General features: G+C 46.7%; 1 protein-coding gene across 6 annotated transcripts in view; it reads right to left on the bottom strand.

Moving 5' to 3' along the window:
- ARHGAP8 (Rho GTPase activating protein 8) overlaps positions 1–25,793 on the bottom strand; it is an 82,601-nt gene that overhangs the window by 33,657 nt on the left and 23,151 nt on the right. For 5 of the 6 annotated variants that reach the window (XM_049884632.1, XM_049884631.1, XM_049884630.1 and 2 more), the window contains 3 exons: positions 24,951–25,075; positions 17,460–17,603; positions 4,577–4,664 (listed from right to left, as the gene is read on the bottom strand). In XM_049884632.1, coding sequence (XP_049740589.1) covers positions 4,577–4,664; positions 17,460–17,603; positions 24,951–24,987 — 269 coding nt within the window. In that variant the 5' untranslated portion in view covers positions 24,988–25,075. Of the gene's footprint in view, positions 1–4,576; positions 4,665–11,915; positions 11,992–17,459; positions 17,604–24,950; positions 25,076–25,793 lie in introns of those variants that run through there. The other variant, XM_049884636.1, reaches the window with a different exon arrangement.

Genomic DNA, 25,793 nt, shown 5'->3' with positions numbered 1-25,793 from the left:
GATTTTCTTCAGTTTCAGCTTGAACTTGCATATGAGCAATTGATGGTCTGTTCCACAGTCGGCCCCTGGCCTTGTTCTGACTGATGATATTGAGCTTTTCCATCGTCTCTTTCCACAGATGTAGTCAATTTGATTTCTGTTTGTTCCATCTGGCGAGGTCCATGTGTATAGTCGCCGTTTATGTTGGTGAAAGGAGGTATTTGCAATGAAGAAGTCGTTGGTCTTGCAAAATTCTATCATTCGATCTCCGGCAGTGTTTCTATCACCAGGGCCATGTTTTCCAACTACTGATCCTTCTTTGTTTCCAACTTTTGCATTCCAATCGCCAGTAATTATCAATGCATCTTGATTGCATCTTCAATCAATTTCAAACTGCAGCAGCTGATAAACATCTTCTATTTCTTCATCTTTGGCCCTAGTGGTTGGTGCATAAATTTGAATAATAGTCGTATTAACCGATCTTCCTTGTAGGCATATGGATATTATCCTATCACTGACAGCATTGTACTTCAGGATAGATCTTGAAATGTTCTTTTCGACGATGAATGCAACACCATTCCTCTTCATGTTGTCATTCCCACCCCCACGTGTCTGTCAGTTTGTCCTACTGTGGCGGCTTGCATGTTGCTGTGCTGCTGGAAGCTATGCCACTGGTATTAGATACTAGCAGGGTCACCCATGGAGGATAGGTTTCAGCTGAGCTTCCAGACTAAGATAGACTAGGAAGAAGGACCTGGAAGTCTACTTCTGAAAAGAATTGGCCGGTAAAAACCTATAAAGATTACAGCCTAGAAAACCCTATGGGGCAGCTCTACTCTATCCTATAGGATTGCTATGAGTTGGATCAACTTGACAGCGCATAATGACAACACCTGAACTGCAGGCCCTGATGTGTTTACCCATGTAATTCTCACGTCCACCCTATAAAGGCAGATACTGTTATCCCATTTTACAGGGCAGTCAAGTGAGGCTCACAGAGGTGAACCGGGAAGGAGCAGAGCAAGGGTCGGAATGCGGGCAGCCTGGGTCCACGGTCCACTCTCTAACCCACGCGCCTGCCTCCACAGACACAGGTACCACCCACAAAGGCTTCATCCCACCGTCTGCTTTAGCGTACAAAACAGATGCAAACCGGACCTCCCTCGGTACTCGGTGCCAGTCACCAGCGCAGGAGCAGCCGCACCCAGATACTCTCCAGGGATCGTCTCAAATGCCATTTGGATTCAGCCGCTGGCTCCTAATTCAACAAGGTCAGCTTTCACCAAGCAGCCCCCACCAGCACACTCAGATCACGGTCTCCAATTTAACACGCAAGAGTGGGAGAGGCCTCAAGCCCTGAAAACTCAAAGCACTTCAGCACAGACACTCATGCCTGCATTTCCCAAACAGCTCCAGATCAGGAAAGGGAAAGTTCTTTCACCCACCCCGGACACGTCCTAATGACAGCCAGGCCTTTCCTCTGGCCATACTACACACCCTTCGATTCTTTCCCAAAACGTGTTTGAACACACCTGCTGCACGTGCTTGGCACAGGAAGCCAGTAACTAAATTATTGCTCAGGCTGCAAAGACTTGGAAATAGGAGCACAAGTCTGGGCCCAGGAAAGCCACGCGTTTGGAAGGTTAAGGGGAGGATGAGACAATTTTTTCATAAAGGCCTTGGCAAAGGCTTACCCTTAGGGTCCTTCCCACCGCGGCCAAGAGGCCCACAGGTACCTTTGTGGGAAATAGAAAAAGGTGCCCCTTCTGAGCAGACACAGGCCAGCACTGGGTGAGCAGGACCCCAGCTGGATGGAGGTTTATCCTCTGGATGCCCTTGTGCAGTGAACAACCTACACAACTGTCCATGGGAGCTGTTCTTACCACATCCATTTGGCAGTCAAGGTGTTATGGGCAGGTGCGAGGAAAAGCACGATGGACCAGTCACCTGTCATCAGAGGTACCTCTGTCTTTACACCAACAAGCCTTGAACTAACTCATTCCTGGCCCAGCAGTGACACTTTGGTGAGAGCTGGTCCACAGGTCATGACTTATTGGATGGATGCCTCAAAATGAATAATCCGACCAGGGAATGTGTTCCATCATAGTGGGCCCCAGAATACAAGCTCTCCTGGGATCTGCCATCTCTCTCTGCCTTCTGAGCTCAGTCGAACACCCTCCCAGGAGGGCCAGCTCGCCTTGGAAATCTTACAGCAGATCACACGTGACAAGGGAACCGGTGGACAGGTCTCCCGAGCACCTGCTTCCACAGGTGTGTGCCATTTCCGTTGTGTTCTCAGCTGCTGTCCGAAGATTCTCTGGCTGTAGCCACATCAGATGCTTGTGCCGCGGGGCCTTCTCGAAAAACAACCAGCTCAGAGTCTTGTGGGTGCTACTACGACCTGATCACGCCTCTGTGCCTTTAGCGTTGGGGGTTCCAGGTCCCTGCCCTCCCCTAGTCTGTGTGTGGTGGACGTGTCGTCGGCTTTAACAGCTGGGCACTGGGATTTGCAGGGAGCACCCCAGCCCAGCACGTGGCAAGTCCACACGGCTACAGCCGCTGCTCCTACTTCCTCACAGAATGACTTGGTGTCCCGGGGCTGCCATGACAAAATACCACAAAGTGGGTGGCTTTACAGAACAGAAATTTATTCTCTCACAGTTCTGGAGGCTAGAAGTCCAAATCAGGGCTTCGGCTCTGGGGCGGGTCCTTCCTCTTCGTTAGCCCTGGGCATTCCTTGGTCACATACGATGCTCACGTGATGTTCACGTGCTGTCTTCCCGTGTGTGACTGTTTCCGTGTCTGTCCCTCCTTTTATAAGACATCCCATCACTCAGGAGGAATTAGGACTAGAACCCATCTATCTGAGCTCCCTACTGCTGCTCTAACAGAATTACTACAGGTGGGTGGCTTTAATGAACAGAAATTTATTTCCTCACAGTTTAGGAGGTTGGAAGTCTGAATTCAGGTGCCGGCTCTAGGGGGAGGCTTTCTCTCTCTGTTGGCTCTGGGCGAAAGTCCTTGTCTTTTTTGAGCTGCTGCTCCTGGGCTCCTGGGCGATCTTCATGTGGCTTAACACCTCTCTTCCCCCATCTCTGCTCCATTTTTTCCTTGCTTAATCTGGAGTCCTGGTGGCACAGTGGTTAGGCACTCGGCCGCTAACCAAAAGGTCAGCAGTTCGAATCTACCAGCTGCTCCTTGGAAATCCTATGGGGCAGTGCTACTCTGTCCTATAAGGTCGCTGAGAGTCAGAACCAACTCGATAGTAATGTGTTTGTTTGGTTTTAATCTGCCTCAACACACTCGCTACACTAATTCTATCTCATTAATATAACAAAGAAAACCCTTTTCCTAAACAAGATTATAACCACAGGTATAGTAGGACTTACAGCCCATATTTTGGGGGATACAATTCAATCCATGCCACCACCCTGCTCCAGCATGACCTGTCTGACTTGACTGATAACAAAAGAAGAGTCCTACTTCCTATTTAAAAAAAAAAAAAAAATTAGAACAGGCAAATTCAGAGCAAAAGTTTATTAGCGGTTTCCAGGGGCTGAGTGAGGAGAAAAATGGGGAGTTACTGTTGAAGGGATATTGCATCCCTGTTAAAAACAAAAACTTGCCATTCAGTCGATTCCGACTCATGGCGACCCCATGTGTTGTAGAGTAGAACTGCTCCATTGGGTTTTCCTGGCTGTGATCTTTAAAGACTCACGACAACCCCTGTGCACATAATAGGCACCATAGGGTTTTCCAGGCTTCGAACTTTCAGAAGCAGATCACCAGGCCTGTCTTCCCAGGTGCCTCTGGGCATGCCTAATTTTCACCTTGTGGTCAAGCCCTTAACCATGTGTGCCACCCAGGGAATCCCACACCAACTCAACGGCAACTAACAACAACAATCTTTATGAAAGCGGTTTGCCGGCCCTTTCTTCCATGGCACTGCTGAATAGGATCGAACTGCTAACTTCTCGGCTAGTAGTAGAGAGCAAACCGTTTGCGCCACCCAGGAACCACTGAGTTCCTGCTTGGGGTAAAGAAAAACGTTTGAAAATGGATAGCAGTGGTGGCGGCATGACCTGGGGAATGTAACCAATGCCATACACTTAAAAATGGTTAAAACGGTGAATTTTTATGTATATTTTACCACACTGTCCACCCAGTGTCTCGGGCACAGGTGGTCCTGAGAGAGGAGGCCCCATGGGAGGCCTTGTAGTCTCATGGGAGAGAGAAGCTTAGCTCAGGATCAGTGGATCGCTTGCAACTCTGGAGGGAGGGTGGCCACGATAGGCCGGCTGAGAGGAATCCAATACCCGTTCCCAGGCTGTGTGGACAGCACTGTCAAAAACCCATGTGTCACCTGTGACTGGGGAGGAGACAAGCTTGTCTTTTCTGGAAATTTCCACAGATGGCCCCCAGACAGGTGGACGGATGCATTAGAGCAAAGAGCTCCAACAATGGACACAGGATTGCAAGTTCACAAAGGAAGCCCAGGACTGGGGAGGGGGTCCGGCACACGCGAAGGCAACTCAGGTGGAAGGAAGGAAAAGAAAAGACCAACAACGCAGAGGAGAGAAAGGCGCGAGACACTTACTCCAGTAGCTGCTTGTGGTTGAGCTCGTGAGAAGGGGGCAGGCGGCAGCAGCTAAACGTGATGACTCTCCTTCCAAAGTGGTCTTCCCCTGGAGGGGCAGACACAGACGTGAGCCTCGGCGCCACGACACCAACACAGACAAGCACGGCCTCCCTGGGGAAACCCTCGGGCACTTTACAAAGAGAAGTAAGGTCCACCACCAGCCCAGCCAGAGTGAACAGGCAGAGGTAGTCAGCTTTCAGAGAAGGACATTAATTTTTCGGTAGTCTCCTGAGTGAGTGTACGCTATTTGCTGTTTTACGTGCAGTTTCCAAGTTAACCTTCACCACCCGACTATACGCTGTAACTAACTTCCCTCGTTCACTGAGGCCTAGTGGGGTTAAGTCACTAGTGCGAAGCCACACACAGATGGCTAATGGGACCTAGGATTTAAATCCTTAAAGCTAGTGTCCCAAACTCAATGGAACTCATCTGTAAAACTATCTGAGCATACACTGGATCATGCTTGGTAAAGCACCGGATCAGTGGAAAAGAGGAAGACCTTCAACGAGATGGACTGACACAGTGGCTGCAATGATGGGCTCAAGCATAACAACAATTGTGAGGATGGGGCAGGACCGGGCAGTGTTTCATTCTGTAGTACACTGGGTTGCTATGAGTCGGAACCATGCTGGAGAGGGGTAGGGAGGAAGGGGAGTCCCTGGGTGGCCAAGATGGTTAAGTGCTCAACAACTAGCCAGAAAGTTGACAGTTCAAACCCACCCAGAGGCACCTTGGAAGAAAGGCCTGATAACCTGCTCTCTGAAAGGTCATGGCTTTGAAAACCCTACACAGCAGTTCTACTCTGCACATATGGGGTCACCATGAGTCAGAAACCAACTTGAAAGGAACTAACAACAACAATAACAGAGGAGGAAGCAGAGAAGAAAAGTGATTATTAATTCTTAATGCAATTGTTTAATGCTTATAGGACTATCTGAATTTTCTAAGTCTTCCTGAGTCAGTTTTGGAAAAATTAGACTTTTCTCTATAGGGTTAGTACGAGTTGAAATCAACTCAACAGCAATGGGTTAATTTTTGTTCTTTAGATATCTACCTTATTAAAAAAAAAAAAAAAACGAAGCAGCAGCAAGTGTCCCAGCCTTTCTGCCTGATGCTTCCTCCCCACAAAATTAAAGCACTCCCTCCACCCATGCCCTACAGGAACCCCTAGGACTCTGGGCCCTGGAGGAGAAGGCTGCAGGAGGGGGCTGTGGAACAGTCATTTCTGGCCATGGCTTCACCACTGGGTAGAGGCACCCTCTTCAGGTTTGCCCTCCATGTGACCTGGGTCACCCCGAGTTGCTACTCTCTCAGGACATGTCTGTGTCTGTTCCCCATGAGGCAACTGGGGTGCGGGGGGCTGGTCCTTGAGGCCAGGCCCCGTCTGATTGATCTGTGTTGCCAGAACCAAGGCTCAGGCCCAGGCACACAGCAGGCGCTTAGTGAAATATAAAGCAGAATTGACTTTCTGGAAGCCGGGACCCCCGCTTAGGACCTTCTTCCTACACACCCACCTTCCGTCCTCCTCCAGCTCCCACCTTTCCTCACCCTTCACCTCCCTTGGGCCAGAAGGACCCTGACCCAGCTCTTCCTCTTCTCCACGCCTGGGCCCTGAGAGAAAGGATTCCCAACATACAGGACCCCCTCAGAAGGTACGGGGTCTTGACTGGAGCCCCTCCACCAGGCAGCTTAATTCTCAGTGCCTTACTCTGTGCCATGTGCCAGGCACAGTGCCAGGCTCAGGGGACAAAGAGAAACACAGAACCGGCCGCCCTGCCTCCAGGACTCACGGCTTCTCTACTTCAATGACACAGAGAAGGAGATGTGAGAATACAATCTGTGAACGTGCCAAAGACAAGAACAAGGGACAGTGAAGAAGAGGAAGGGGTGGCAGTGAGCAGGGCCGACTCCAGGCCAGAAGTCAGGGCAGCCTCTCTGCAGATGGGGCCATTCAGCCACCACGGAGTCTGCACCCTGCCCTCTCTCCTGGATTCCCGTGGTGGCCTCCTCCGGGTCCCCTGCTTCCTTTACCCCAACGCAGCAGCCAGGCTGAGCAAACCACAACCCTCCTGGGCTCAGAGCCTCCAGGGCCCTGCAGTCCAGATCCCGGGACCATGCAGACCCCAAGCCCCTCGCTCGCTGCACTCCCCCCTGCCCACCTTCCCTCGGCTTGCCCACCGCCCCTCAGCCTGCCCACCACCCCTCGGCCTGCCTGCCGACCGCACTGAGCACACACACACACGTATACACACACAGCCTACACTACACACACAGGGCGCACTACACACACACACACACACACAGCCTGCACTACACACACATATACACACAGCCTGCACTACACACACACATACATACAGCCTGCACTACACACACACATACATACAGCCTGCACCACACACACATATACACACAGCCTGCACCACACACACACACAGCCTGCACTACACACACACACAGAGTGCACTACACACACACATACATACAGCCTGCACTACACACACAGAATGCACTACACACACACACATACAGCCTGCACTACACACACATATACATACAGCCTGTACCACACACACACATACACACAGCCTGCACTACACACAGAGTGCACTACACACACATACATACAGCCTGCACTACACACACACATACATACAGCCTGCACCACACACACACATACACACAGCCTGCACTACACACACACATACATACAGCCTGCACTACACACACACAGAGTGCACTACACACACACATACATACAGCCTGCACTACACACACACATACATACAGCCTGCACCACACACACACATACACACAGCCTGCACTACACACACACAGAGTGTACTACACACACACAGAGTGCACTACACACACACATACACACAGCCTGCACTTCACACACACACAGAGTGCACTACACACACACATACATACAGCCTGCACCACACACACACATACACACAGCCTGCACTACACACACACAGAGTGCACTACACACACACATACATACAGCCTGCACTACACACACACATACATACAGCCTGCACCACACACACACATACACACAGCCTGCACTTCACACACACACAGAGTGCACTACACACACACATACATACAGCCTGCACCACACACACACACATACAGCCTGCACCACACACACACACACAGCCTGCACTTCACACACATACACACAGCCTGCACTTCACACACATACACACAGCCTGCACTACACACACACAGAGTGCACTACACACACACATACACACAGCCTGCACTACACACACACACAGCCTGCACTACACACACACATACACACAGCCTGCACTACACACACACACACACAGAGTGCACTACACACACACACATACATACAGCCTGCACTTCACACACATACACACAGCCTGCACTACACACACACAAGGTGCACTACACACACATATACATACACAGCCTGCACCACACACACATATACATAGACAGCCGGCACCACACACACACAGGGTGCACTACACACACAGCATGCCCTACACACACACTCACAGGGTGCACTATACACACAGTCTGCACTGCACTACACACATGCACTCCTGAGGGCCCCACCCCAGGCCGCCTGCCTGGGGAGCTGTTTGTGGCAGAGGACACACATCTGACTCTCCCCAGGAGCCTGGAAGCCACTCTGATGTTTAGAATTCTAGAGTTATTTCAGTTTTCAAATGCGGCCTCCTTTTCATTCCACAAGTTCTCTGCAGTGAGCACAGGCACTTTACATGCTGGTCACGCTCTCCATTTGTTTGGAAAGCTCCTGTTTGAAAGGGCTGCTCTCCAGCCCTCACTTTTGTTTGCTTCCCTTGCCAAATGGGAGGCCCCTGCAGGAAACCTTGGAGGCCTGTGCCAGAGCATAGAAAGTGTTTTCCAAATGACGCTTCCACCATCTTGGTGCCTTGGCCGGCCCTGCGTCTGAGATGTCCTATGGGGCAAGAGAAAAGGGCGGCTGTGCTTTAAAAAAAGGGCGGCTGTGCTTAGGAAGTAATTAATCATTTGTGCGGCTACTGAAGGAATAGGGAATTAAATGTCTCTAGGGTGACTGTCTTTTTTTTTTTTTTTTAGGGTGACTGTCTTAGTGTCCTAGTGCTGCTATAACAGAAATACCACAAGTGGGCGGCTTTAAGGAACAGAAATTTATTTTCCCACAGTTTAGGAGGCTGGAAGTCTGAATTCAGGGTGCCGGCTCACTCTGTTAGCTCTGGAGGAAGGCCCTTGTCTCTTCAGCTTCTGCTTCCTTGGAGATTCCACGTCTTGGCGTCTCTCTTCCCCCATTGCTGCTTCTCTCCTTCGCTTATTTAATCTCTTTTGCATCTCAAAAGATTGGAGCCCTAGTGGCTCAGTGGTTAAGAGCACCAACCAAAAGGTCAGCCCACTCATTTCTTCCTGTTCCCCAGGGACATACTGTATGAATAAAGTGTCAATTCCTTCACTCATTCATTTGGTAAATGCTTATTGAGCACCTACTGTTTGCAGGGGCCACCCCCTGGTACATGCAGAGCTGTGAAGGGGAGTATCTGGGGGCTTCTTACTCCTCTCAAAGCCAGAAGGGCAAACAACTTGACATTGTCATTCCACACCAACAGATTTCTAAACACCCTTCTTCCAAGCCACATCAGGTCAGAGTCAACAAACTTTCATGAAGCTTAGAGCAAGCATAAAAACAAACAAACAAAAACAAAACTCTTGCCATAGCGTTGATCCCAGCTTGTAGGGACCTCATAGAACAGACTAAAATTGCCCCATAGGGTTTCCAAGGAACGGCTGGATTGAAACTGCCAATCTTTTGGAGAGCAGCCATTGCTCTTAACCACTGAGCAACCGGGGCTCCTCAAGCACAGGGGCAGTGAATTGGATTCTTCAACCATTAGGTCTACTTTTGACATGTCAGGGATTCTGTGATAAAAAAGTCAAAAAGCAGGGGATAGAGAAGAGAGGAGGCTCTGTACCCAGCCCCCACGTGGGACCTCCTCGCCCCCCACTATCCAGGCTGCTTGGGACAGCCTGCTTGTTCCTCTACAACATCTGCTGTTGTTGTTGTTGAGTCAATTCCGACTCCTGGTGACCCCGTGCGCGGAGTAGGGGTGCTCCACAGGGCTTTCAAGGCTGTGACCGTTCAGAAGCAAATCACCAGGCCTGTCTTCCGAGGCTCCTCTGGGTGGGTTCAAACCACCAATCTTTCAACTAGTAGTCAAGCTATTACTCATCTTCACCACCCAGGGACTCCTGCAACATGGCAATAACAAAAACACTGACTTTGAGGGGACACCAAACCAAAACCAAACCTGTTGTCGTTGAGTTGATTCTGACCCCTAGTGACCCTATTGGATGGAGTAGAACTGCTCCATAGGGCTTCCAGGGATCGGCTGGTGGATTAGAACTGCCAGCCTTTGGTTAGCAGCTGAGCTCTTTTAACCACTGCGCCACCAGTGCTCCTTGAGTGGATACAGGAAGGGTTAAATCAATAATCTCAGCAAAGTCTTAGCACAGCGCGGGCACACAGTAAGTGCTCAATAAGTGTTAGCTGTTACCACCTGCCAGGCAGGATGATGGGTGCTTTCACGAGTTCTGACTCCCATCGTCTCATTCACAGGCAAATAAACTGAAGCCCAGAGAGCCCAAGTGAGTGGCGGAGCTGGGTTCACACTCGCACACCCCAGCCCGGCCCCCACTGCTTCCTCTGCCCCCCACCTCCTACCACGTGTGCACGGCTGCCTGGATGTGGCCTCACGATGAACCCTGGGATCTTTAGGCTCCCACTTATGAAGCTCTGCATCTGTGTTAATGACATCAGTCAACAGAGGTAAATGCCCCTTCGCCACTCTCCAGTAACACAGGCCGGCATGTCGAAAGCAGGCTTCGAAACGATGGAATATGGAAGGAGATGAAAACTATCAATAAAATGCAGATTCTGGAAGGCAACGGTGTAATTCATGGCCCCGGTTTCTCCTTTCACTGCTTACAACACAACATTATTCCCAGCTGCCCAGACAGGAGAAGCAGGTTTATGAATAAAGAAATGATCCTTATAACAAGCTCGAGACAATTCATCATCGTTGCTGAGAGGGAAGGACAATTAAGACACGTGAGAACGGCAGCATCAATCTCATGGTGAGTGATCTGGGATGTCGCTCATTTTTAGTTTTGAGCTCAGCTGCTAATCAAAAGTTCGGCAGTTCGAATCCACCAGCTACTCCTTGGAAACCCTATAAGGCAGTTCCACTCTGTTCTATAGGGTCACTATGAGTTGGAATAGGACCCGACAGCAATGAGTTTAGGGGTACAACCCCTTTTATGGAAGTGAAAGAGATTTGAAAAGACTCATTTGGGTCTGTGTCTTGCAGGAAAGACCTGTTGGCATCTGAATGGGCTCTGCAGAAAGTTCCAGAAGTGAGGGCAGTGGACATTCGTCGGCCAACAAGACCAAATCCAGTGTGACCTCCTATTTTTTCTCTCTTCCCCTCTCTTCTCTATCACTCACCCGGCTCCGTGTCTCTGAGATACACCTCCCATGTCTTCTGATCCTTGGTGCCACAACCTTCCACCATCTGATGCTAGAAACTTTGCCACCAGTATTTCAAATACCAGCAAGGTCACCCATGGTGGACAGGTTCCAGCAGTGCTTCTAGACTAAGACAGATTAGGAAGAAGGACCTAGCGGTCTACTTCTAAAAAAACTGGCTAGTGAAAACCTTACGAATAGCAGTGGAACACTGCCTGGTATAGTGCCGGAAGATGAGCCTGCCAGGTTGGAAGGCACTCAAAAGATGACTGGGGAAGACCTGTCGCCCCAAAGTAGAGTCGACCTTAATGACGTGCATGGACTCAAGCCTTCAAGTCCTTCATTTGCTGATTTGGCAAAACTCAAAATGAAAAGAAACAGCTGCCAACATCCATTAATAATCAGAACATGAATGTACGAAGTATGAATCTAGTGAAATTGGAATTGTCAAAAAAGAAATGAAATGCATAAACATTGATATCCTGGGCCTTAGTGAGCTGAAATGGACTAGTATTGGCCATTTTGAATCAGACAATCATATATATGGTCTACTATGCTGGGAATGACAACTTGAAAAGGAGTGGCACCATGTTCATCGTCAAAAGGAACATTTCAAGAACTATCCTGAAGGACAACGCTGTCAGTGATAGGATAATATCCATATGCCTACAAGGAAAACCAGTTAACATGATGATTATTCCAATTTACACACCAACCACTAAAGCCAAAGATGAAGAAATTGAAGATTTTTACCAATGTCTGCAGTCTGAAATTGATCAAACATGCAATCAGGATGCATTGATAATTACTGGTGATTAGAATGCAAAATCTGGAAACAAAGAAGAAAAATATGTAGTTAAAAATTATGGCCTTGGTTGACTGAGACTAGAAGGACCCCGGTGGTCATGGCCCCCAGACCTTCTGTTGGCCCAGGACAGGAACCATGCCCGAAGCCAACTCTTCAGACAGGGATTGGCCTGGACAATGGGTTGGAGAGGGATGCTGGTGAGGAGTGAGCTTCTTGGATCAGGTGGACACTTGAGACTATGTTGGCATCTCCTGCCTGGAGAAGAGATGAGAGGATGGAGGGGATTAGAAGCTAGCGAAATAGACACGAGAGAGTAGAGGGAAAGAGCGGGCTATCTCATTAGGGGGAGAGTAATTGGGAGTATGTAGCAAGGTGTACATAAGTATTCATGCGAGAGACTGACTTGATTTGTAAACTTTCACTTAAAGCACAATAAAAATTATTAAAAAAAAATTATGGCCTTGGTGATAGACACGTTGCTGGAGACCACATGATAGAATTTTGCAAGACCAATGACTTTTTCATTGCAAATTCCTTTTTTCAACATGAACAGCAACTGTACGTGTGGATCTCACCAGATGGAACACACAGGAATCAAACTGAGTACATCTGTGGAAAGAGACCATGGAAAAGCTCAATATCGCGTCAGAACAAGGCCAGCCGGGACTGTGAAACAGACCAACAATTGCTCAAATGCAAGCTGAAGCAAATTAGAACAAGTCCATGAGAACCAAAGTACAGCCTTGAATATATCCCACCTGAATTAAGAGACCATCTCAAGAATAGATTTGATGGGTTGAACACTAACGACCAAAGACCAGACGAGTTGTGGAATGACATCAAGGGCATCATACATGAAGAAAGCAAGAAGTCATTAAAAATGACAGGAGTAGGAAGAAAAGACAAAAATGTATGTCAGAAGAAACTCTGAAAGTTGCTCTTGAATGTAGAGTAGCTAAAGCAAATGGAAGAAATGATGAAGTAAAAGAGCTGAACAGAAAGATTTCAAAGGGCGGCTTGAGAAGACAAAGTAAAGTATTATAATGAAATACACAAAGAGCTAGAGATAGAAAACCAAAAGGGAAGAACATGCTCAGCATTTCTCAAGCTGAAAGAACTGAAGAAAAAATTCAAGCCTCAAGTTGAGAGACTGAAGGACTGTACACGGAAAATATTAAACAACCCAGGAAGCATCAAAAGAATATGGAAGAAATACAAAGTCACTGTACCAAAAAGAATTGTTTGACTTTCAACCATTTCAGGAGGTAGCATATGATTAAGAAACAATGGTACTGAAGGAAGAGGTCCAACCTGCACTGAAGGCATTAGTGAAAAACAAGGCTCCAGAAACTGACAGAATACCAATTGAGATTTTCAACAAACGGATGTAGCATTGGAGGTGCTTGCTTGTCTATGCCAAGAAATGTGGAAAACAGCTACGTGGCCAGCTGACTGGAAGAGATCCATATTTGTACCCATTCCAAAAAAAAGTGATCCAAGAGAATGTGGAAATTATTGAAAAACATCATTAATATTATACAGAAGTAAAATTTTGCTAAAGATAATTCAAAAGTGGCTGCAGCAGTGTATCAACAGGGAAATGCCAGAAAGTCAAGCCGGATTCAGATAACATAGAACAAGAAATATCATTACTGATGCCAGACGAGTCATGGCTGAAAGTAGAGAATACCAGAAATATGTTTACCTGTGTATTCTTGACTATGCAAAGGCATTCAACTCTGTGAACCATAGCAAACTATGGATAACATTGTGAAGAACAGGAATCCCAGAGCACTCAGTTGTGCTCATAAGGAACCTGTACATAGACCCAGGTGCAGTTGTTCGAACAGAACAAGCGGATACCACATGGTTTAAAGGCAGGAAAGGTGGCATCAGGGTTGCATCCTTTCACCACACTTACTCAATGCTGAGCAAATAATGCAAGCAGCTGGACTCTATGAAGAGGAACGTGCCATCAGGATCAGAGGAAAACTCATTAACAACCTGCGTTATGCAGATGACACAACCTTGCTTGCTGAAAGTGAAGAGGACTTGAAGCACTTACTGATGAAGATCAAAGACCACAGCCTTCAGTATGGATTACACCTCAACATAAAGAAAACAAAAATTCCCACAACTGGACCAATGAGCAACATCATGATAAACGGGGAAAAGACTGAAGTTGTCAAGGATTTCGGTTTACTTGGATCCATACTCAATGTCCATGGAAGCAGCAGTCAAGAAATCAAATGACACATTGCATTGGACAAATCTGCTGCAAAAGATCTCTTTAAAGTGTTAAAAAGCAAAGATGTCACTTTATGCACTAAGGTGCGCCTGACCCAAGCCGTGGTGTTCTGAATCGCCTCGTATGCGTATGAAAACTGGACAATGAATAAGGAGACAGAAGAAGAGTTGACACCTTTGAATTACGGTGTTGGTGAAGAATATTGACTACACTGTGGGCTGCCAGAAGAACGAACAAACCTGTCTTGGAACAAGTACAGCCAGAATGCTCTTTAGAAGCAAGGATGTTGAGACTTCGTCTCACATACTTTGGACATGTTATCAGGAGGGACCACTCCCTGGAGAAGGGCGTATTGCTTGGTAAAGTAGAGGGTCAGCAAAAAAGAGGAAGACGCTCAACGAGATGGATTGACACAGTGGCTGCAACGAGGGGCTTAAGCACAACAACAATTGTGAGGATGGCTCAGGGCCAGGCAGGGTGTCCTTGTGTTGTACACAGGGTCACTGTGAGTCTGAACCACCTCCACGGTACCTAACAATGAACAAACATACGTACATGTATTTTTTAGTTATTTTTGCTGTTGTTCCCGAAGTACACATGCCATAGCAGCTACCGACAGGCCCTTCATCCTGTGTGTACTTTTTAGGGACATCACTCACCTTCGTCAAGCTTATGTATCCAGGTGCCCTCTTCTCTTAATGTGAACTTTTCGTCTGTGGCCCTGGAAGCCCCATCCCATTCTACAAGGGCCCCCATCCCAGCTTTGTTTTAGCAAGGCCTCCAGCTCAACATTTTCTCTTTTTTAAATTCCTCTCAAATTCACCCCCTTCTCTTGGCCTCACCACCCCAGCATTAACCCACACCCCCAGTCGCTCTGGTTGACCTCTCTGCCTCCAGGAACCTCCCCCCAGCATCCTCCGCACCACAGCAGGGATAACCATTCTTAATCACAAATCGGATATAGTCGGCCCTGTGCTGGAGGTTCCCCCGAGCCGTCTGGACCAACTACAGACTCTGCAGAGTGGCCCGCAAGGCTTTGAACACGTGGTTCCTGCTATGTGCCCAGTCTCATCTCTCCGTAAAAGTATACAAAACATCCTATCACAAGTCGTTGATAAGAGATACACTTTATATAACGACTCCTGTTGCCGTCTTGTTGATTCTGACTCATGGTGACCTTATAGGACAGAGCAGAACTGCCCCACAGGGCTTCCGAGGCTGTAATCTTTACCGAAGCAGACTGCCACATCTTTCTCCCACAGAGCAGCTGGTGGGTTCGAACCGCCTACCTTTTGATTAGCAGCCAAGTGCTTAACCACTGTGCCACTAGGGCTCTTTATATAAAGATTCAGAAAAGTTGAATGTAGGGTAGAAATAGACATACCCTACCAACACCAATCATAACAAAGCTGGTGCCGCCGGTGTGCCTATGATAATATCAGACGAAATAAGGCTTTGAGACAGGAGGTCTGACGGGCATCTCCAAAAGGTATGTGTGGTACCTGATCAGTGTCCTCCACCCTCGAGCCGGCAGCCCTCCGCCTATATAGAGGGTGTGGCACCAGCCTGGCCAGCTGCTAACCTGCTCACACTCCCCAAGTGAGTCCCTAGTGGAAGGCTCTAATTCCAGGTTTGAATCCTGGTTTCTTTAGCATCGTGCTCCAGCCTAGGGCTCTGAAAATGGCCAGAATGCTCCCAAATATCCCCAACAAATTTACTACATTGCCTTCTACCTAAACCCTAACACCAAAAAAAAAAAAACCTACTGCCATCAAGTCGATTCCAACACATACAGACCCCACTGGGTTTCCAAGACTATAAACCTCCGCGGAAGCAGACTGCCACATCTTTCTCCTGCAGAGCTGCTGGTAATTTCAAACCACTGACCTTTCAGTTAGCAGTCAATCGCTTTAACCACTGCATCACCAGGGCTCCTTACCTCCACCCTAGAGGTCCTTGAAAAGATTTGAGGCTTCAAATAGCTGGGGGCCCCCATTCATGAGACATTTTTGTCCCCGCCTCACTCCACCTACACTCGTTGTTCACCAAAATATTTAATATTCCTGTCTCCGCGGTCTTTAACTTTTTGAGAACCGTTCCATCTTTTTGCGAGAGAGCACCCCAGCAAAATTCCCAGGTCCTCGGGGGTGGGAGCTAACAGCTACAGAGCTTGGTGCGCGGAGCACACAGGTGAGTGCCAGGCCCACGTGGTCCACATGAGAGACACACACTGGGTTGCCCTGACACCTCCAGACTATACAAAAAAAAAAAAAAGTCCGCTGTCCAGTCAACCCAGACTCATGTCAACTCCAAGTCTGTCAGAGTAGAGCTGTGCTCCCTAGGGTTTCAATGGTCGATTTTTGTGAACGTAGCTCACCAGGGCTTTCTTTCAAGGCAACTCTGGGTGGACTCAAACCTCTAACCTTTTGGTTAGCAGCTGAGCATGTTAACTATCTGCACCACCCATACCCAAAACCAAACCCACTGCCATCAAGTTGATTCAGACTCATAGCGACCCTACAGGAAAGAGTAGAACTGCCCTAGAGGATTTCCAAGGAGCAGCTGGTGGATTCAAACTGCCGACCTTTTGGTTAGCAGCCTGAGCATTTAACCACTGTGCCACCAGGGATCCTATATCTACAGGATGTAAGATATTCTCCTCTGATCAAGTGCTGAGCACACGGTGCCTGACTTCTACGTTTTTACAGGCATTTGTTTGTTTGACAGCTAAAAACTTGACAGCTGACAGCCTTTCTGGAGCCACTAAAGGTGGAAGAAGTCCTGAAACTTTGCCCTGAGGTATTCTTTAAACCTTAAATCTGAAGCCTTTTTAAAACAAAAACAACCATTCAGCTTAATTAGTAATGAACGTTTGCTTGATCATTGTGCTCTTTGAAAGAACATCTGTATGGGATCAAATTGACAACAGCAACTCGAAAGGTTCGATAGGAAACTTAGAGGGCAGTGAAAGGAAAAGAAAGGTCAGAATGGTGCACAACCTGAAGAATGTAATCAATGTCACTGAATTTACATGTAGAAACTGTCAAGTTGGTGCATTTTACTGTGTATATTTTCAGTGGGAATTAAAAAAAAATTTTTTGACAGCTAAATCACTGCTTTTTCCAAACGCCAGCAGGGTATTTGGTTTTGACCGCACTTTCATTCTTTGAACCCAGCTGAAGTGCAGCAGCTCCAGGCAAGCCCACCCCATCACTCAGGGGCCACCCCTCTGGGGACCCACCTGCCACCTGCAGGATGCCGTGTCTGGCCACATCATAGAACGGGTGCCTCATGCTGAGCGCCAGGTCCTCGCCACTTGTGGGTGCCGCCAAGGGCCGTCTTGGGATGTCCAGTGTGGCTGCCTCCTCCTCATCTCTTTGCAGCTCTATGACAAACAAAAATGGTTAGAGGGTGTCAGTCGTACCCTTCATTAAGGTGGGGGGCCCTCCTGAGGTCCTTGTGAGGGAAAGTATGATGGTTAAGCTTATGTATCAACTTGGCTAGGCTATGGTTCCCAGTGATTTGGACAAACACTAGACTGGTTGCTGTTTCATAATGCAATCTAAAGCAATGTGATTTAATCACATTCCAAAATGTAATGTAATCGACTTCCATAATGCAATCTAATGCAATGTAAAATAATCACCTTGGGTTGTTGTTGTTGTTGTTTGGTGCTGTTAAGTCAGTTCCGACTCATAGCAACCCTGTGTACAACAGAACAAACCACTGCTAGGTCCTGTGCCATCCTCACAATCATTGTCATTCTTAAGCCCATTGTTGCAGCCACTGTGTCAATCCAGCTCCATAAGGGTCTTCCTCTTTTTCGCTGACCCTCTACCAAGCATGATGTCCTTCTCCAGGGACCGATCCCTCCTGACAACATGTCCAAAGTATGTGAGACATACTGTCACCATTCTTGCTTCTAAGGAGCATTCTGGTCGTACTTCTTCCAAGACAGATTTGTTCGTTCTTTTGGCAGCCCATGTACAATGGTTAATATTGTGTGTCAACTTGGCTGGGCCATGATTCTCAGTGTTATATGTGATCACTCCCATGATGGGATCTACTGTGAGTAGCCAATCAGTTGGAAGGGATTTTCCCTGGGGGTGTGGCCTGCATCTGAATATACACAAATGTTCTGCCTTTGTGCTTGCTCTGGATCCTGTGGCTGCCTCCTGTTCATCTGACCTCTCTTTCTTGGGACTTCAGCTATCAGCTGCCGATCTTGGGATTCATCGATCTTCACATCCTGTGAGAGGAGCCCTGCACTCTGACCTGCCAATCCTGGGTTCGCCAGCCCTTGCAGCTACGTGAATCGGGAGAAGCCTCTATCCTAATCCACAGACTTGGGATGTTCCAGCCTCTACAATCATGTGAGCCATTTCTTTGATATAAATCTCTCTCTCTATATATTTGGAAACCCTGGTGTCATAGTGGTTAAGAGCTATAGCTGCTAACTAAAAGGTCGGCAGTTTGAATCTACCGGGCACTCCTTTGAAACTCTATGGGGCAGTTCTACTCTGTCCTATATGAACCTGAATCAACTCAACAGCAAAGGGTTTGGTTTTTTGGTTTATACATATATATATATATATATGTATATACACTGTTTACTGGTTTTGCTTCTCCAGAGAACTCACCCTAAGACATTTGGTACTGAGAGTGGGACACGGCTCTAACAGATACCTGAGGTGTGGAAGCCGTTTTCAGGCTGTGAATGCGTAGAGGACTCAGAAGGAAGTGAGAAGAACTGTTACACTACAGACTGTGCAGACCTCGAGAAGCAGTGGCAGAGAACTGCCAACAACAGAGAGTGGCAGTGGCAGAGAACCGGAAGCTGAAGTGGACTGGCAGCAGCAGAACCAGGAGACCGGTGCCAGACAGCGCTGGAGCTGACCCATGAAGTGAGAGACCTGAGTGCCTTTGTGCAGGAGGCTTCCTGGCAGAGTAGAGCTGGGCTTGCTGACTCGTGAAGCAAGAGCGCTGAGTGCCTTCCAGACAAGGTTTGCTGGTGGAGTGAGGTGCCTCCAGGCAGTTGGTGGTGGAGCTAAAGAGTTTTGGAACACTTGCTTCAGCAGGGCAGATGTGGGTGTGAGCCCTGAGAGCCAAGAGGTCAAGGAACCAGGAAGCAGAAGCTGAAGGGAAAAGGAACACAGGAAGCCGAGCTGCCTCATTCTCAAAAGGTATGTCCAGGACCTCTGGGGTTTCAAAGGGTGGAATCGCCACTCAGAGGGACTAGGAGAATGACGGTCCTAAAGCCAAGGGAGCAGTTGCCATCCCAGTGGGCCTGAAAGGTGGAGCTGAAGCCCAAAGCCTAGGGGCCTCCACTCAGAATCCAGAGAGTGTGGTCAATTCCTAGAGTCTGGAGGGAAGGGTTGTTGTGTAAATGGTCTCAGAGGACAGAGTATTATTTGCAAAGCCTTGAGGGCTAATGTAATGTGTTCTGCTGACTTGCTTAGTACCTGTTACGCCTTCTTTCCCTCCAATTTCTCCCATCTGTAGTGGAATTGTCTAGCTTGGGCCTGTTCCATCATTTTATTTGGAAGCTGATAACTTGTATTCTAGGTTTCACAGCTGAAGAGGAAATTTTGGATTTTGGACTTGGAGTTGATTTAAGACTTTTGCTATGATATGATGGGGTGAATGTGTTTTAATTGTGGCAAGGACATGAATTTTTGGAGCCAAAGGGTGGAATGGATTGAATCGTGCCCCCCAAAAATGTCTGTCAACTTGGTTAGGTCATGATTCCCAGTATTCTACCATTTTGTCATTTGATGTGATTTCCCTATGAGTTGTAAATCCTATCACTGTGATGTAAGGAGATGAATTTGTGGCAGTCATATTGGTAAGATCTATAAGATTAGATAGTGTCTTAAGTCAATCTCTTTTGAGATATAAAAGACAGAAACAAGAGGAGAGAGAGGGGGATCTTATATCACCAAGAAAGCAGTGCCAGGAGCAGAGTGCGTCCTTTGGGCCCAAGGTTCCTGCCCTGAGATGCTCCCAGACCAAGGGAAGACTGATGCATCACAAAGACTTTCCTCCAGAGCTGACAGAGACAGAAAGCCTTCCCCTGGAGCCAACGCATTGAATTTGGACTTTAACCTGCTGAACTGTGAGAGAATAAATTCCTCTTTGTTGAAGCCATCCACGTGTGGTATTTCTGTTACAGCAGCACTACATGATGAATACACCATGGTATATTCAATATTGTTTGCCAACACCACAGTACAAAGGTATCAATTCTTCTTTGGTTTTCCTTATTCATCGTTCACCTTTCACATGAATATGGGGTAACTGAAAACACCATGGCCTGGGTCAGGTACACCTAAATTGTTTTAAAGTGACCTCTTTGCTTTTTAACACTTTAAAGAGGTCTTTTGCACCGGATTTGCCCAATGCAATGCATCATTTGATTTCTTCACTGCTGCTTCCATTTTTTGGCTTCCATAGTTGATTGTGGATCCAAGTAAAACAAAATCCTTGACAACTTTGGTCTTTCCTGCCTTTATCATGATATTGCTTATTGGTCCAGTTGTGAGGATTTTTGTTTTCTTTATGTTGAGGTGTGATCCATACTGAAGGCTGTGGTCTTTGATCTTCATCAGTAAGTGCTTCAAGCCTTCTTCACTTACAGCAAGTGAGGCTGTGTCATCTGCACATCGCACGTTGTTGACAAACCTTCCTTTAATACTGATGCCACATTCTTCTTCATATAATCCAGATTCTCGGATTATTGCTCAGCATACAGGCTGAATAAGTCTGGTGAAAGGATACAACCCTGATGCACGCCTTTCCTGACTTTAAACCATGCGGTATCCCCTTGTTCTGTTTGAACAACTGCCTCTTGGTCTACGTACAGATTCCTCATGACCACAACTAACTGTTCTGGAATTCCCATTCTTGAATAAAGAAATTTATAGAATGCAACGAGAATGAAAATACTTCCTATCAAAACCTCTGGGACACAGCAAAAGCAGTGCTCAGAGGTCAATTTATATCGATAAACGCACACATACAAAAAGAAGAGCCAAAATCAGAGAACTGTCCCTACAACTTGAACAAATAGAAAGTGAGCAACAAAAGAATCCATCAGGCACCAGAAGAAAACAAATAATAAAAATTAGAGCTGAACTAAATGAATTAGAGAACAGAAGAACAAAGCCAAAAGCTGGTTCTTTGAAAAAATTAACAAAATTGATAAATCATTGGCCAGACTGACTAAAGAAATCCAGGAAAGGAAACAAATAACCCGAACAAGAAACAAGATGGGCCACATCACAACAGACCCAACTGAACTTAAAAGAATCATATCAGATTATTATGAAAAATTGTACTCTAACAAATTTGCAAACCTAGAAGAAATGGATGAATTCCTAGAAAAACACTACCTACCTAAACTAACACAATCAGAAGTAGAACAACTAAATAGACCCATAACAAAAAAAGAGATTGAAACAGTAATCAAAAAACTCCCAACAAAAAAAAGCCCTGGCCCAGATGGCTTTACTGCAGAGTTCTACCAACTTTCAGAGAAGAGTTAACACCACTACTACTAAAGGTATTTCAAAGCATAGAAAATGACGGAATTCTGCCTAACTCATTCTATGAAGCCACCATATCCCTGATACCAAAACCAGGTAAAGACATCACAAAAAAAGAAAATTACAGACCTATATCCCTCATGAACATAGATGGAATTCCCATTCTTCTCAATGTTATCCATAATTTGTTATGATTCACACAGTTGAATGTCTTTGCATATCAATAAAACACAGTAAACATCTTTCTGGAATTCTCTGCTTTCAGCCAGTATCCATCTGACATCAGCAACGATATCCTTTGTTCAACATCCTCTTTTGAATCCAGCTTGAACTTCTGGCAGTTCTCTGTTCATGTATTGCTGTAACCACTTTTGAATGATCTTCAGCAAAAATTTATTTGCTTTTTATATTAATGATATTGTCCGATAACTTCCGCATTCTGTTGGACCACCTTTCTTTGGAAAGGGCACAAATGTGGATCTCTTCCACTCAGTTGGCCAGGTAGCTGTCTTCCACATTTCTTGGCATAGACGAGTGAGCACCCCCAGTTTGCTGAAACATCTCAATCGGTATTCCGTTAATTTCTGCAGCCCTGTTTTTCCCCAATGCCTTCAGTGCATCTTGGATCTCCTCCTTCAGTATCATCAGTTCTTAATCATATGCTACCTCCTGAAATGGCTGAATACTGACCAGCTCTTTTTGGTACAGTGACTCTGTATATTCCCTCTATCTTCTTTTGATGCTTCCTGCACCATTTAATATTTTCGCCATAGAAACCTTCACTATTGCAACTTGAGGCTTGAAATTTTTCTTCAGTTCTTTCAGTTTGAGAAATGCAGAACATGTTCTTACCTTTCATTTTTCTAACTCCAGGTCTTTGCGAATTTCCTTATAATATACTTCACTTTGTCTTCTGGAGGCACCCTTTGAAATCTTCTGTTCAGCTCTTTTACTTCATTTCTTTTTCTTTTTTTTTTTGCTTCAGCTACTCTACGTTCAAGAGCAACTTTCAGAGTCTCTGCTGACATCCATTTTGGCCTTTTCTTTCTTTCCTGTCTTTTTAGTGACCACTTGGCTTTCTTCATGTTATGATGTCCTTGATGTCATTCCACAATTCTTCTGATCTTTGGCCTTTAGTGTTCAATACATCAAATCTATTCTTGAGATGGTCTCTAAATTCAGGTGAGATATACTCAAGGTTGTATTTTGCTCTCACGGACTTGTTTTAATTTTCTTCACCTTCAACTTGAACTTGCATATGAGCAATCAATGGTCTGTTCCACAGTCGGTCCCTGGCCTTGTTCTGACTGATTATATTGAGCTTTTCCATTGTCTCTTTCTAGATGTAGTTCATGTGATTCCTGTGTATTTCATCTGGCAAGATCCATGTGTATAGTCACCATTTATGTTATTGAAAAAAGATGTTTGCAATGAAGACGTCATTGGTCTTGAAAATTCTATCTTGCAGTCTCCAGCATTGTTTCTATCATGAAGGCCATAATTTCCAACTGTGGACGTGATCTCCTTTGGAATAAGGTTTTCTTTGTTATATTAATGAGGCCATAACTGTCCAGGGTGTGTCCTAAACCTAATTACTTCTGAGTTACCAGAATAGACATAGGGACAATCCAAAAACCAAAACCCACTACCATGGAGTCAATTCTGACTCATAACGACCCTGTGGGACAGAGGTTTGTTTCATCTTTGTTTTCAACTTCAACTTTCCAATGTATCCTGATTGCATGTTGGATCCATTTTAGACTGCAGAAGTTGGTAAAAATCTTCAATTTCTTCATCTTTGGCCTTAGTAGTTGGTGTGTAAATTAGAATAATATTCATATTAACTGGTTTTCCTTGTAGATATATGGATATTATCCTATCACTGACAGTGTTGTACTTAGGATAGATCTTGAAATGTTCCTTTTGATGATGAAAGCAACGCCATTCTTCTTCAATTTGTCATTCCCAGCATAGTAGACCATATGATTGATTGTCTGATTTGAAATGGCCAATACCAGTCCATTTCAGCTCACTAATGCCTGGGATATTGATGTTTATGCCTTCCATTTCTATTTTCCTAGATTCATACTTCTTACATTCCACATTCTGATTATTAATGGATGTTTGCAGCTGTTTCTTCTCATTTTGAGTCATGCCACATCGGCAAATGAAGGTCTCGAAAGCTTGATTCCATCCACATCATTAAGGTTGACTCTATTTTGAGAAGGCAGCTCTTCCCCAGTTGTCTTTTGAGTGCCTTCCAACCTGAGGGGCTCATCTTCCAGCACTATCTCAGACAGTGTTCCGCTGCTATTCGTAAGGTTTTCACTCGCTAATATTTTCAGTAGACTTTCGGGTCCTTCTTCCTAGGCTGTCTTAGTCTGGAAGCTCAGCTGAAACCTGTCCACCAAGGGTGACCCTGTTAATATTTGAAATTCTGGTGGCAAAGCTTCCAGTATTACAGCAACACGCAAGCCACAGCGGTATGACAAACTAACAGACATGCGGTGGTTCTAGTAGTCAGCAATCCCGTCTCCTTGGCAGTCTTCACATGGCATCTGCCCTCCCCCATTTGTATTTCTTGTCCCTGTGTAAGGAACCCTGGTTGTGCAGTGGTTAAGTGCTTGGCTGGTAACTGAAAGGTTGGTGGTTCAAACCCCCAGCTGTTCCGAGAGAGTGTAATGTGGCTGTCTCCTTCCGTAAAGATTTATAGCTTCGGAAACCCTGTGAGGCGGTTCTACTCTGTCCCACAGGGTCGTTATGAGTCAGAATTGACTCCATGGTAGTGGGTTTTGGTTTTTGGGTTGTCCCTATGTCTATTCTGGTAACTCAGAAGTAATTAGGTTTAGGACACACCCTGGACAGTTATGGCCTCATTAATATAACAAAGAAAACCCTATTCCAAAGGAGATCACGTCCACAGATATGTTGTTGCTGTTGCCACCAGGGCTCCTTTCCATGGGTACAGACAGGGTTAGGGTTCCAACACACACTTGGGGACACAATCTAATCTCTAACAGTGGAGAAGGATGGGCCAAGGCAGGTCCTGGGCAGGGGTGTGGGGTGGAAGGGAGGTGTTCCAGGGTAGCATTTTTGTAACCACGTGAATATATTATTTATTAAAAAATAAATGTACAAGGATCTCCGCCTCCCAAGAGGAGAGAGGGAGGGAGGACAGACGTGCTTACCAATCTCAGCCAGCTTCTCCAAGTCCAGGTCCGACATGCTCTCCTGGCAGCTGGGTGGCCCAAGCTGACCGTCCTGATGCCAGCTCCTCAGATCCGGTGTGTGTGTATGGGGTACTTCTAACACCCTGAAGAGGAAGCACATGGAACCCCAGGGCATTTAACACACAAGTTGCAGGGAGTGAGAAATAAGGAAACGCCCTCAGCTAACGACTCCGACCCGCTGCCGTTAAGTCAATTCCAACTCATAGCAACCCTACAGGACAGAGTAGAACTGGCCCCTTGGGTTTCCAAAGCTGTAGTCTTTACAGAAGCAGACTGCCACATCTCTCCCCCTCAGAGTGGCTGGTGGATTCCAACTGCCGACTTTTCAGTTAGCACCCGAGTGCTTAACCATTGCACCACCAGGGCTCTGATTTCTCTCTCTTTGAAAAGAAAAGCCCCACTTCTGACTCATGACTTCAAGTCACATTGGGGTTCCTGCCTTTCTCCCAGGAACAGCCCACCCACCCCTGCCCTGGGTCCCTGAGTTCCAACCCCATGTTTTCTTGGCTAGGTGGGCCTTGTCTGTCTACCTGCCCTCATCCTCCTCAGGCCTGCCCACTGCCTGAGGCCCAAGTCTTCCTCTCACTAACCAGCCCCCATATACCAGGAAAGAAGACAAGGGGTCTGTTATACCCACAGCTCCCAGGGTACCCCCGGATGCCAGTGTGGCTGGAGCCCAGATGGCCGTGAGAGTCCAATAGAGGAAGCCAGGTAGGGTCCACATGGCCTACCTCATTCATTCCACACCCTGACATGGGGGGGTGGTCAACAGAACTCATAGCCTCAAGGTGCTCAGGCTGA

This window comes from Elephas maximus, chromosome 4 (genome assembly GCF_024166365.1).
Source record: "Elephas maximus indicus isolate mEleMax1 chromosome 4, mEleMax1 primary haplotype, whole genome shotgun sequence".
Classification (NCBI taxonomy): Eukaryota; Metazoa; Chordata; class Mammalia; order Proboscidea; family Elephantidae; genus Elephas; species Elephas maximus.
This window is presented reverse-complemented; position numbering and strand designations above follow the sequence as displayed.